At 42.1% G+C, this 13,101-nt stretch overlaps 1 protein-coding gene across 7 annotated transcripts; it reads right to left on the bottom strand.

Moving 5' to 3' along the window:
- Positions 1–383: 383 nt before the first annotated feature.
- On the bottom strand, positions 384–12,896 carry LOC125542836 (protein BREAST CANCER SUSCEPTIBILITY 2 homolog B). Of its 7 annotated transcripts, none has more exons than XM_048706056.2 (35): positions 12,572–12,896; positions 12,396–12,452; positions 12,061–12,231; positions 11,922–11,987; positions 11,669–11,773; positions 10,865–10,930; positions 10,612–10,716; positions 10,060–10,188; positions 9,841–9,960; positions 9,599–9,733; positions 9,367–9,492; positions 9,157–9,282; positions 8,883–9,029; positions 8,641–8,769; positions 8,402–8,536; positions 8,154–8,279; positions 6,599–7,502; positions 6,478–6,518; positions 6,278–6,405; positions 6,055–6,197; positions 5,563–5,685; positions 5,250–5,480; positions 5,089–5,170; positions 4,943–4,993; positions 4,791–4,866; positions 4,578–4,689; positions 4,425–4,496; positions 2,821–3,004; positions 2,565–2,747; positions 2,189–2,331; positions 2,060–2,122; positions 1,746–1,975; positions 1,325–1,492; positions 1,017–1,229; positions 384–900 (listed from the first exon to the last, which is right to left on the bottom strand). In XM_048706056.2, the coding sequence occupies exons 1-33, from the start codon at positions 12,744–12,746 to the stop codon at positions 1,479–1,481; spliced, it is 4,698 nt and encodes a 1,565-aa protein (XP_048562013.2). In that variant the 5' UTR covers positions 12,747–12,896; the 3' UTR covers positions 384–900; positions 1,017–1,229; positions 1,325–1,478. The 7 variants fall into 7 exon arrangements, with proteins under 7 accessions (XP_048562013.2, XP_048562002.2, XP_048562003.2 ...); XM_048706045.2 differs by having other exon boundaries at positions 1,750–1,975; positions 12,572–12,895; XM_048706046.2 differs by having other exon boundaries at positions 1,132–1,229; positions 1,750–1,975; positions 12,572–12,895.
- Positions 12,897–13,101: the final 205 nt, after the last annotated feature.

The raw sequence follows: 13,101 nt of genomic DNA, 5'->3' as shown, positions 1-13,101 counted from the left end.
TTTAAATCTGTGGGGAGTAACAGCGCTCACAAGTGAGATTGAGATGTTAGTTTTGCTGACAAAACTCTCAAGCAGCTGGCCAATTTGGATGCATCGTTTAGATTACCGTGGAAACTATGTTTTTTTCCTTTCCATAAAAAAGCATGCAATGAGTTATGTGGTTCACATTACGTGGGTTTTTTACAACAATGTGGTTCACATTACGTGCAACTGCCGGCATGGGTTCATGCAATGAGTGGCCCTAACGGTCACATCTGTCTATTACACCGGAAACCTCCCTCTCCCAAAACCCATCTAGGGTTAGCCTGTTGTCATGGGGATGATTCCAGTAGAGATGAAGCTGGATCTAGCTAGGCGCAAGTGTGACGCAGGAATTTCACCAATGAAGCTTTCCCTCTTTATTTTTTAATAATTTACTACCTCTGTACCAAAATGTAGGTACAGAGGAGTAGCATACAAGAAAAGAACATCATGATCAAAAATCCATGATACTCGTCTCTCATGGAAGTGTCTTGTCTCAAAAACATTTAGCTCGGTACGCCAGCATTAGTACACCGCCCAAGCATTTATGCTGCTGCCAATGAGGTTCCTGGAAGCGGCCATCTTCGCGAGAGAGAGGTTGTCCGTGAGGAAGGAGACCTGCTGAAGTTGAAGGGTGCGGGCAATCTTGGCTGCCAGCTGAAGAGCCAAAGATTCAGTCACGACTCACAAGGGGGACGTGAGCATCATCGGTCGAAGCCTGAATCATAAATTTCCTGTCATGTTCGTCTCCCGGTTGATGTATATTGATTCCAATCCCTGTGGCTGTCATCTTGAGTATTCAAGAAGTGCTTGTCAGTCGAGGGTAATCGCATTTGTTCCACAAGTTTAGCTGATCTGTAATGCTCCGCCTCGCAATCTCTGCAACACAGGTATTAATTACTAAACATGCAGTTGGCAAATGTGGAGAAACGAATAGGTACTTATGAAGAATTAAAAAGAATCCAGCTACAAACAGTGCGGCCTAAACTTTGTACCTATAAAGTGCATAGGCATAATAAATAGGTATCTTTGTTACGCCGATATCGCTTCACTACCAATGAGCATCCAGTGTGTACAGTAAACTCTGCACAACTTGGAACATTTTCTTACATTACTTGCAAAAGCAGCAGCCTTCATTATTCCATAGTACGTCAGCCACCGCTATCACCAATTATGCATAAAACCTTTTCCTTTAGCTGCTGGATTTTCTGAAAGGGGCCATTCATATTGCAGCACAACAGTGAGTTACAACAGATCAGAAAATCTCAAAAATGAATGTGATCTCTAATCTGAAGAAACTTACATCAAAAGAACTTGAAGCCCATTTCTCAGCACATGTTGCAGCTTCCTTAAGATGCGATTTTTTTGATATCTCATGGGAAAGAGTGTATGTAGAGCTCTGTGTTGCCTCGGCTACCCATATGCGCCTTGTCTGGTCCTTCTGTCGCTTGACCAAGTTACTGAAACCAACCTGAGCAACAGAGGTAGAGGTACAGTAAGCTAAAAGCTGCACTTGCTTTATAAATGTATAAAAGTTGAACAATGAAGTAGACACTGCATTTTTTTTGCTGGCAATACAGTACAGTTTCAAATGTCTATACACTGAATTCATGAGGTATTGTTTAGTGCAAAGGTTTCAAATGTTGATGGTAACATATGGGACCAATAAAATTCAGACTTGGAAGAACCATCAACTTGGAATAAAGACCAGAGTCTGAGATAACCTACTGTATTTCCAGAAAGGGCATAACTGAAAAAGGCACCATCATCGCTGGCAGATGAGCAAGAAAAGCTAACTGCTAGAAGACAATCATCTTGCACTGTGGACTGCGATGCCGAGATAAATTTAGATCCATCTGTCAAAAAGAGCCACTGCCTTTTCTGGTTGCTGCATAAGTAAACATCGCCGACATGCAAAACAACACCTGCAATGTCAAATTCACTGCAAGAAAGACTACCCATTAGGAGATTCATTAATACATTGACCCCAGATTGACAGATTCAACAGATCACCTATCTCCAGTATAACTAGACTAACCTTGCAAGTGGTACCTCACCAATCAATGACAGCTCAACCGCCTTACGTGGGGTAAAAAATGGTCTGCAATAAGAAGCGTGGTTAATTTTGAACAATACAGTCAGAGGATACTGTGCAGTGGATTCTTACTGAAAATCTGCAGCCTGTGCCGATGCTAATGGCTTCCACACTGTAGATGATCCTCTAGCATGCAAGTAAAGAATGTTAGTACAGTGGGCAGAAGGCAGCAATCCTGTGGCGATGTAAACTTGTCCCTCCACCAGGTCGGCTTTCTGTGAGAAGAAACAGTGAAATGTAATAAGGTGTAGGCTAATTTTTGGGAGCTCATAAGTACAGTGTTTGGGGAATAATCCAAAGCAAATAAAGTTAATAAACATTAGTCTTGGTCAAGAAAACATACAGCACCATAGCCGTAAAAAATAAAATGCATTGTAGTTTGTTTCAATGATACAACACCGAATAGTCTTTCTTCTATTTTCAACGGAGAATAAAAATTCTAACATACTTGCTTCTCAGTAGGGTTCCAAATTGTTATTAGCCCTTCCTTGTTGATGGTTTTTGTAGCAGAGATTTTGTGAGCAAGGCTCGTCACCCTCACTTTCAAAAATGGCGTAACATCTCTTGAACTAAGGCCAGCAACTTCCAGAGCATTTTCGACCTTCTTAGCTACTTCGTTTTGCCTAGCTTCCTGAAATATAATGGCATAAATTCCGCAGCTTCCCAAGTACTAGTTGGTGGATGCGGGGGATAATTGTGCATACCTTTTGCTTTGCTTGATAAGATGAGAAAGATATTATCTGCTCTGAGGTCAGGCCAGCCATCATAACTTCAGGCTCAGCCGCCTGCTCTAGCATTTTGCAAATTTTCGCCCCTTCCTCGCTGTCATCAGTGCTGGCACAGTTTTCATCTTGTTCAGACATAATGTCTTCTGCGATCTTAGATACTCTACATGAGAAGGTAACAATCATTGCAGTGGCATTTAAAAGGAGCGGTACTAGATTTAAAACAAAAGAACCATATTGACCCTTCGTGGCTGCGACCTTTCATGTTGCAGGCTTTATCGACGAAAAACCTACTATTCCTTCCGATCCAAAATAAGTGTCTTAGCTTTGAACTAAGATTGAATTAACCTTAGTTCAAAGCTGAGACACTTATTTTGGATCGGAGGGAGTATAAGTTTTTACTTACGCGATTTCAGGGCTCTAGCATAAATGTATTCAAATGATCCTATGCAACATGAGTTATATCTGCTCATGCGGATTCTTTTTAACAGGGAAATGCTGTCCAAAAGTTAAATAATATCGACAGGTTACCATAGCCATCACCAGCATGGCTGCGAGTGTCATGATAAGGATTACGGTATCACACGATACTATGACCCTACCGAGAGGAAACAATATGGATAGTAACCTGGATCAAATCCAGTAGAATCCCAGTAGGATCACGATCAAACTCGTAAAATTGCTGGAATTGCCCATGCCAACGGAAAAAAACAACACGGATTCGCACAACGTGAAGTCATTAGCTATGTGCAGCAGCGGGCTGCAGCCCGCATGTATGCATAGATTGACATTCAAAGCCCAATGATCTCCTAGTCACATGAAATCTCGATGCTGCAGTCTACTTTAAGTGTGCATGCATAGAATTGATAAAAAAAAATTTACACAGCTGCACTAGATAATCTATTTTAAGTCAATTTCCTATAATATTTAGATTTTTTTGTCAAAATAAAAGAAACCATATAGTATCATGGAGCTACACAATCTGATCCTAAGATTAGATACTGCTGACTAAAGGATACTACCTAGTACCCTGATTCTGACAACCTTAGTCACCAGTACATAAACCATGTACAACATTATGGTCAAAAATTAGTAAAAACAGATATATGCCTTAACACACGAGGCATGTACAGATAAGCTCAACGATCCATAACAATAAAAGTGAGTACCCTGTCCCTATCAGCCATTCTGCTGATGCGCAGAACAAGGCAAATTCAGCTAATGGAAATAGTGCCAGTGCTAAGCCACGAGCAAGGGCTGTCGTGGACAGGCAACTAACCCTCATAGTATTGCTGAACAGGTGAGTTATCTTGTTTGGTAAATTCACTCTAGATAAATGAATAACTTGGGTTGGTTGAATTTTATCTATGTGTTCATGCCCTATCATATATTTTTAACTGGAACTTGCTTAATACTGCAGCTTCGCAGAGAGAAGATCTCAGCACTATTTGTACAGGTAACTTCTCAAGACAACACTTGTACTGGTAAATATCTACTTGATAGATGACATATTTCAATTTAAGTTGTGATGCATGTTTCAATTGCATCATATTGGCTACAGTGTCAGTGACATAAATAAGTACCTCTGGTGATACAGTTGTAGCGCCTTTCTTTCCATCCTTTCAGATCTCACAATAGAACAACCATCAGGCAACCTGAATTAAGCAATTAACTTATTAAGTATGGGCCCGTGGAACATCTTTGGTAATGTTTTTAGTCTGCATCCAGTTGTATACCTCTCCTTGTACAAAATAGGATATATTCTTGCAACTCCTACCAGTGTCCTAGGGACTCGGCCACCAGAAGCTTTTATGCACTTGAACGCCAGTGGGGGTCCAACATGCTTGCCTGAAATATTTGTAAGAGGTCATCAAGAGAATCCATCAGTTTGAAAGGGATAAGCAAAACAGTATGTAACAAATATTCAGCCTTGTAGTAAAAGTGCATACAGAATCCCAAAGGATCATCCCATCTTGCACGATAACTGCCATTCACATGGACCGTCAATTTGACGGTGCCAGATGCCTGAATAAAAGGTCACAAAAATTTGCTTATATTGTTTTCATTTTTGCAGCTATTAAAGGTGAAGGAGCAGACAAACCTCATGAAATGACACAGGCCCAGTCCAACCACACAAAGAAGCTCCCCATATCTAGCGAAACGAAACACATATTGAGTCATATATGTTAAACAGTAATTATAACCATGTCCTTGTGACAACAAGAGAAAGCGAAAACAGAATAGTACCCGAAGCTTTTGTCCTATAAAAAGCTTTCTTTTCTGTAGTTGTTCTGAAAGTGCCACGTCTAATGACGTTTCTAGTGCATACCTGTGAAAAGGCAGACACTGAGAACTGCTGATATCTTTCAGTTTCATCTGATCACAATAAGGATGATGCAACCACGTACCATCCATCAGTTAATTCAATGTGTGCAGGCATGTTTCTTTTAGCAGCTAACAAGCTTTTATTGTCGATACTGTTTTCATTTCCATCTGTCCCGACAGCCTCTAACTTATTTACATCAGGATGGGAATAAATAGCTGAAATGCACAGCACCATCATCAAAGATGGCAAAGCATTTCCTTCTAAAATTTTCTTTATGGCTGATCGATGGCCATTGTTCACTTCTCTGTCATACCTAGCATGCATGAGTTTTCATGAATTAAATCATATGCATCAATACAATTGAAATGGTAGAAAAGGCATGTCAATTATCTCACCTATACTTCAGCTCGTCTAAAACATTAGCAACTGTCAAGAATTTGCCAGCAGCTTTAGTTGGATAGCTCCTCTCAAGTGAAGCAAGTTTCCATACGATCCATTTATAGTGATTGTTCACCCATCTAAAACAGGAAGATTCAAGTGATTTGATGTTTAGGATGTACTTAATATTTGGAGAATCTCCAGCCTAACTCTATGGTATGCCCAGGGATCACAACAGCATGGTTTTATTAACATCATACATGCAGCAGAACGTGAAATCATTATAGTTTAATCTTAACATGGTGCAGCAACAGATACAATGCAGAGGAGACCATGGAAAGAATTTTCAAATGTTATAAACGAAAAACACATGAAGTGATGAAACAGGAAACGTAATGATCAGACATTTCACATATTAAGAAAAACTTAGCAAAAAGGGAGTTATTCTGACATCAAAAGGTCAATGGACTAGTGAAATATATGGCATTTAGTTCAAGAATGATGCCTACTCTTTAGTTGCATATGTCAATGAAGCCCCACAGGCAATCAGCAACTTCTGAAATTCTTCTGCACCAGTATTCATATTGTGAAACTTGTACTTCCCTGCTCCTTTTGCATCCATGAGCTTCACTTCAGCTGTTGTACGTTCCGTCTGGTCACAAGATTTAAGTTAGCATTTAACAAAGTGGGGAATATAGTGCACCTGCAGAAATTATATGCATCGTATTGTACCAAACAATTGAAGCAGGGAGGACCACCAAAATACTCTTTCCAAGTTTTCCTTTTATGTTGAAAAGGATAAGATGCAGACAGCTTTGTTCGACAGGAAGTGATCTGAGTTGGTGGTAGTTTGAGTACTCCTGTACACAATAGTTAAACCAATCAAGTAGGAATGAATCTGACAGGCTTATATATGTAATCAATCAGCTTACCAGCAGAGGACTGTTTGTTGGTGCTTATAGGCGTGATGAACCTAACCATTGTCAGCAAAGGCATATCAGAAGCATGGCATAGCAATTTACAGCTTGCTAACAGGGATGCAAATCAAAGGACCTGGAAGAGCGGGGCCGTTTAAAGGAAGATGTGGAGTTTCTTCCCCCAATTCTTCTCTTCTCATTAACAACATGGTCAATATTTCCAGAATGTGCACCCATGAAGTTACTGATGTCAACCAACGCTCCAGCTGGCATATGGAGTTGCCGGGTCTTATCTTTAGGGTCATTTGCGTTGTCAGTTTCAGATAAACACCTGGAAGAAGGCTTCATGATCTTTGGAATTTCACTGGTTGAACGACTCCCAACATGAAACGTATTTGTGTTTTCACTAGTTGGATGGATATCAGATACAGCATTTCCAAAGGATCCAGTGTGCTTCCTATCAGACATTGCCTGGTGGGAAAATGTTGCAAGTTCGGTTCTTCCACTGACCCTTCTTCTTTTAGATAAATCAGATCCACCTTCTTTTGGCGCAACAGTTGAATTTTGCATCTTATCATTACAAGCAGATCCCAAAGGGTAGCCTACTAAATTATTTGTTGAAACCACGAGATCTGATTCACCCAGAAGGCTTTTTGCGCGTTCAAGTGCATCACTAGAAATAGCCATTGATCTGCCTCCGGCGGTACTGAATCTGATAGAATGCTCACCAGAATCAGAAACTGTGTTATTAGAAAGCTCAAATGGCCGGTGTGGTTCCTTGTGCACTTGGTTTTCTGTTGGATAAGATGCAATACCAAGCCTCTGTTCTGGATTTTCCTGCTCAAAATTTATTCTTGTGCCCAGCTTATCCCCCACATGTCCAAAAAATTGTGTTGAAAGGGTATTCTCCTCCAAGCCCAACAAAGTAGCAGCTCGAGACACGCCAACTGAAGATATATTTACTGTTCTTGCACAGCTTGTCTTGAGAGGTGACGCAAACACAGGAATTTTTTTGTCCATGTTAAGGAGCTTATGATTATCTGACAAGAAACAACTCAAGATCAGACATATTTAAATGGTAAATGTGTACAGATTAAAAGGCACTAATATTATGCAATAAACAAGTGCCTGTTACCACATCAACATGCCAATCCAAATTGCCTGATTACATCATTAGACAGTTCAGTGATCATACATTGTATGCTTGAAATTTGGTACTACTGAAAACACACATTTATTAAATAGTTGCCTCAAAAGTCAAAAGCAATACTCCCTCCGATTCATATTAATTGACGCACACCTAGTACAACTTTAGTACAAAGTTGTATTAAGTGTGTGTCAATTAATATGGACCGGGGGGAGTAAATAAGTCTACCATTCTAAATGAAAGCTGTAGCATAATCAGGTTACACATTGGTGGTTCATTGCTAGCCTTTATTTCTGTAAACTTGGTCTGATTATTAACTAAAAAGCATTGCAGAACCTTTGGATTAGCACACCAGTCTAGCGATGAATATAACAGACTGTGATGGTTAGCTAACCTATGGATGCCACATGGTATTGTACAAATAAATTACAGGACTACAGAAAGAGAATAGACACTTCAACTAGACATGCACGGTAAATTTCTATACTAACTTCTATTGAAATAATCAGTGAAAGTCTCAGATAAGTTTGGTCAGCTATTATACCTCTGTTTATTTTGCCTTCTTCCTCCAGAACAGCCCTTGCTTTCTGCACTGAGCTTTCACTAATCAAGACCGACTTTCCAGATCCGGTTCGAAACATTGGCAGTTGACTTCCAGAGTCTTCGTATCCTTTCAAAATAATATTACATATGTCAAAGGAATGGGAAAAGGAGTCTAAGTTACTTTTCAAATCCAAACGTAAAGAACTCTGTAAATGCCCCCACTCTGTAACCTGATGACTCTAAAACTACCTTTCTCCATGAAGTTTCGTTGCTCCAAAAGCATACTGGCCTTATGGCTTGAAATTCCATTTTGGGGTACAAACTTTTGTATTCCAGCTTGGAATGTTGCGTCTTCAACAAAGGTTTCCCCTTTGTAATTGTTTACTGGTTTGCACATACGAAGCAATTGTTAACTGAATGCAGACTGCAATTTCTACCTACTTTTTATATCCATGTGAAGAAACTCTTAATTCAGAGCATGAAATTACCACTTTTTACTGCTTCTTCAGCCTCTAAGATAGGCAATTCCTTTATAGAGTTCTCACTTGCTAAGATAGACCTTCCTAATCCAGTTCTGAACACTGGAGTGTCATGGGCACCATCTAAATGAGCTTCATCTTACAGAAAGAAAATTTGATTGTCAGTAAATACAAATGCTTATTTATCACAAATTTAGTGACGAGAGCACACTTGTTACGAAACCATGATGTGTGTTTAGGGAGCAATTTACCTTCCAATTCCTTTGCAATATTCCTTGGCTCCAGAACTGCAGATGCCCTCTTAAGTGAGCTCTTACTTATAGCAATTGACCTCCCTAACCCAGTTTGAAACAACGGCACGTGGTCATCATCCTTGTGATTTTTCTCTGTTCGAGTGACTGAAAAAGATAATTTGATATGAGGAACACCCCAGATGTGTAGTTCATGTTGTTCAAATTTTGACTAGATGGTAACACAGGCACAAAACTAGACAAAAAAATCAGTCAACTTGAGAAAATCAAGTACCTTGCATTGCACTATCTTCCTTCGGTGTAACACTTCTACTATTCATGATCAAACTGCTACTCATCAAAACAGATGTTGGCGTTTCAGTCTGAAGAGTTGTGGCACAATCACTGCTACCTCCACGTCCTGAATCTCAAAGAATACAAAGAAAAATGCTGATCCTCTGCACTAACGTTGGACAAATAATAATAAGCCCATATGTTTATGTACCAGTTGTTTTAATATTTTCTTCCTCCAATACTGCCTTTGCTTTCTGGACTGAGCTCCAGCTCACAGCAACAGGCTTCCCTAATCCTGTTTGGAACATTGGGAACTGGCAATCAGTATCCCAATGTCCTACACAAAGAAGTAACCACTTAGAAATAATGTTTGTGGCTGTTTACATAATTCCAAAGACAAATAGTTCAAGCTTTTTTAATGGACCCAGGTACTCCAATCTTACCGCTCTTTTCCGCATCTCCCTCATTCGCCACAGCTCTAGATCTCTCAATGGATCTTTCGCTGATCATGGCTGATCTTCCTGAACCAGTTTGGAACATCATAGGCTGGTTAGGCCTACCAAAACTCTCTGTATTTTCTAATAGGAGAGGAATGCCATCAGTACACCAGAAAAGGGGTGTGTTTCACAGTAACTAGGCAAGATCATTAGCTCTGGATTCAAATAGCAGAATAATCAAAGCTCACCCTCGCTTGTATTATTATCCTTCAAAACAGACTTAGCTTTCTGAACAGATGCCGCACTGACTGAGACAACTCGTCCTGAACCAGTTTGGAACAATGGAAACTGTTCCATGCCATCCACACCTGCTGATAGAGGGGTCGGTTATTTAAAAAGCAAAGGCATGCTTGGATTTTCTTTTACAAAACTAGCCAAAACTTTTATTATAATCTCATCAAAATGACCTTTTTCTGCAACTGTTTGTCCCTCCAAAACAGCTCTTGCCTTATCAATAGAGGTCCGGCTCACAGGAACCGGCTTACCCATTCCAGTACGGAACATTGGTTGTACGGCACCAGCAGCACTATCAACACCTATTATGCAACAAAGTCACAGCTTTTTAAAACTGCTAAGGAAAAAGGAAAATGTACTAGAAGTTCTCCCATAGAAAACATATACAGACATCAATTTGGTGGGCCCTAATTGGTACAGAATTATGTTAAGTCATTGTATATTACTATGGGGTAGAAATGCTCAAAAAGCTAAACACATCCAAATAGATGTTCAGTTGTAAGTATAAGAAATAGCCAGGCAACTGCGGAAAATCTGGCTAGTTCAACAAATATTATATTACGATGACTTGTCGTTGATGAATTGTGACATAATATGTAACAGTGCATGGGACGAACAGATCCTAAATTACTCGGAGCCATACATATGCCATCATGAACAAAATAAGTGGTAACAAAGCACTTTCAGCATTTAGATAGAAAGTAAATGGGTGTTCAACTTCCTACCTTCTAAAAGAACTCTTGCCTTCTGGATTGAGTCCTTGCCCAGTAAGACAGCTTTTCCTGATCCAGTTTGGAACACTGGGGGCATGGTAGTGTTATACACTCCACCTAAATTTGATAAGATGGAAAACTGAATGAGTAATGCACAACCTGAAGAAAATACAGTTTGTACAGTCACCAGACCTAGGCACTTTCTTGCTATTGTTGCAACATTCAATCTTGTCTCTACAGAGAAAAAGGTGAAAGCAAGTCTTACCTCTAAATGGGGCGTCCATTTCACTCGATTCGCCCTCTGCATCAGGTACATGGTCAAACGGTTGCTCTGAAACACAAAAATTGGTCATCCCAGCACGATACATGCAGAGACAAACAGAAAGATAGCCAATCCATGCTACCAAACACAACATCGATGGAACAGTTTGACCAAAGCAAACCAAAGGTTGGACACATGAGCTATTACTAGAAGTTCTCACAAACAAGAAATATCAGCCATCAATTTGGTGGACCCTAATTAGTACTCCCTCCATTCCACAATGTAGTGCTTCCTCTATCCCCGTGCTTCAACTTTGACCGTAAATTTAACTACCAAGACCGATTGCGGCGGGAGCAAAAATTATATCAGTGAATTCATATTCGAAAGAAGTTTTCAATTATATAATTTTTTCTCCCGCCGCAGTTGGTCTCGTTGGTTAAATTTATGGTCAAAGTTGAACCTCGGGAAGCGCGGGCGCACTATATTTTGGAATGGAGGGAGTATAAAACTATGTTAAGTCACTGTATATTACTATGGAGTAGAAATGCTCAGCAAACTAAGCACATCCAAATATATCTTCAGTTGTAAGTATAACAAATAGTCAGGCAACTGGAAAATCTGGCAAGTTCAACAAATATTATATTATGATGCCTTGTTGTTTATGAATTGTGACATAATATCTAACGGTACATGGGATGAACAGATCCTAAATTACTCGGAGCCATACATACGCCATCATGAACAAAATAAGTGCTAAGAAAGCACTTTCAGCGTTTAGATAGAAAGTAAACAGGTGTTATTTCCTACCTCCTAAAATAGCTCTTGCCTTCTGGATCGAGTCCTTGCCCAGCAAAACTGCTTTTCCGGATCCAGTTTGGAACACTGGGGGCACGGTAGTGTTATGCACTCCACCTAAATTTCATGAGATGGGAAACTGAATCAGTAACACACAACCTCGAGAGAATACAGTTTGTGCAATTATCAGACCTGGACAGTTTCTGGCTGTTGTTGCAACATTCAATCTTGTCTCTACAGAGAAAAAGGTGAAAGCAAGTCTTACCTCTAAATGGGGCGTCCATTTCTCTCGATTCGCCCTCTGCACCAGGTACGTCGTCAAACGGTTGCTCTGAAACACCAAAACTGGTCAGCCCAGCGCAATACATGCAGCAACGAACAAAGTTGGGCACATAAGCTCTTACTTCTCTTGTTACCAGCCTTCTCCACCTCCTCCCCGACCAACGCCCTGGCCCTCCTTATAGCCCTCTCGCTGACAGACACTGACCTCCCTGATCCAGTGCAGAACAGCTGACCCTCTCCTGCATCGACAGTTGCTCCGGACATCCCGTCACCTTCGAGCAGCGTGTTCCGAGCTGCAGGTTCCATCAGTAACAAAAGGCCAGCGATCAGTTAAACAGAACCATTCTCGTTCAACCGTGGAGACGCGCGGGCGCAGCCATTTCAGTAGGCAGGAATGCACGCGTGTGCTCACTCTGACCGGGCCGACTAGAGAAGAGATGAAGGCAGGAAGCGCTACCTTGCACGAGGAGGTCGGCCATGGACTCGACGCGGCATCCGTCGGCAGCGCCCCGGCCTAGGGTTTCGGATGGGAGAAACGCGGAGACAGGGGAGGGGGCAGTCAGTGACCACTATCCAGCACCATTTCTACGACGGAATAATCCGCGCCGAGGTGGGAGAACGATGGGGCCGTACCTTTCGCCAGCGCGTCCTCGGATGGATCCGCGGCTATCCCCGCACCGCGCCCCAGCGGCAGGGGAGGAGGAAGAGGCGGAGCCGCGGCAGGCGGCGGCGGCGCGTCGGGCTCGGGGGCGGGGATCCAGACGAGGCGGCCGTCGGGCTGGCCCCAGACCCGCCACCTCCCGGGCATCTTGGCGGCGGTCTCTCCCGGAGCCTCGGCGGGGGGCCTCTCGCTGGGTCGGTGAAATCCGAGTGAAAGGAAATTGGGGACGAAACTCTTTTCGAAATCGGACGAGGCGAGGGAAGCGTGGTGCGAAATGGCCAGGCGGCGCGCAGTGCGCTCGCTCCCTCCATCTTTTTCGTCTCGGCGGGCCCGGGAGTGGGCTTGGGCCTGGCCCTGCCGTGCCCATGGGCGGACGCGCGGCCCGCGGGATGTCCGGCCCGGTCGGTCGGGTCGTGAGCCTGGCCTAGCCCGCACGCCGCCGCTTGGAGGGGGGAACTGTGGCGGCGGCTGGCTACAGACAGGTGTCAGGTCACCGCCTCGT

Source organism: Triticum urartu, chromosome 3A (assembly GCF_056163025.1).
Source record: "Triticum urartu cultivar PI428250 chromosome 3A, HENAU_Tu73, whole genome shotgun sequence".
NCBI classification, from domain to species: Eukaryota; Viridiplantae; Streptophyta; class Magnoliopsida; order Poales; family Poaceae; genus Triticum; species Triticum urartu.
This window is presented reverse-complemented; position numbering and strand designations above follow the sequence as displayed.

Coding starts and splice junctions, on each gene's coding strand:
- LOC125542836 (XM_048706045.2), bottom strand. CDS start 12,746: ATGCCCGGGAGGTGGCGGGTCTGGGGCCAGCCCGACGGCCGCCTCGTC. Junction 11,774..11,921: donor AATGGACGCCCCATTTAGAG/GTAAGACTTGCT, acceptor CATGAAATTTAG/GTGGAGTGCATAACACTACC. Junction 6,406..6,477: donor CAACAAACAGTCCTCTGCTG/GTAAGCTGATTG, acceptor TATTGTGTACAG/GAGTACTCAAACTACCACCA.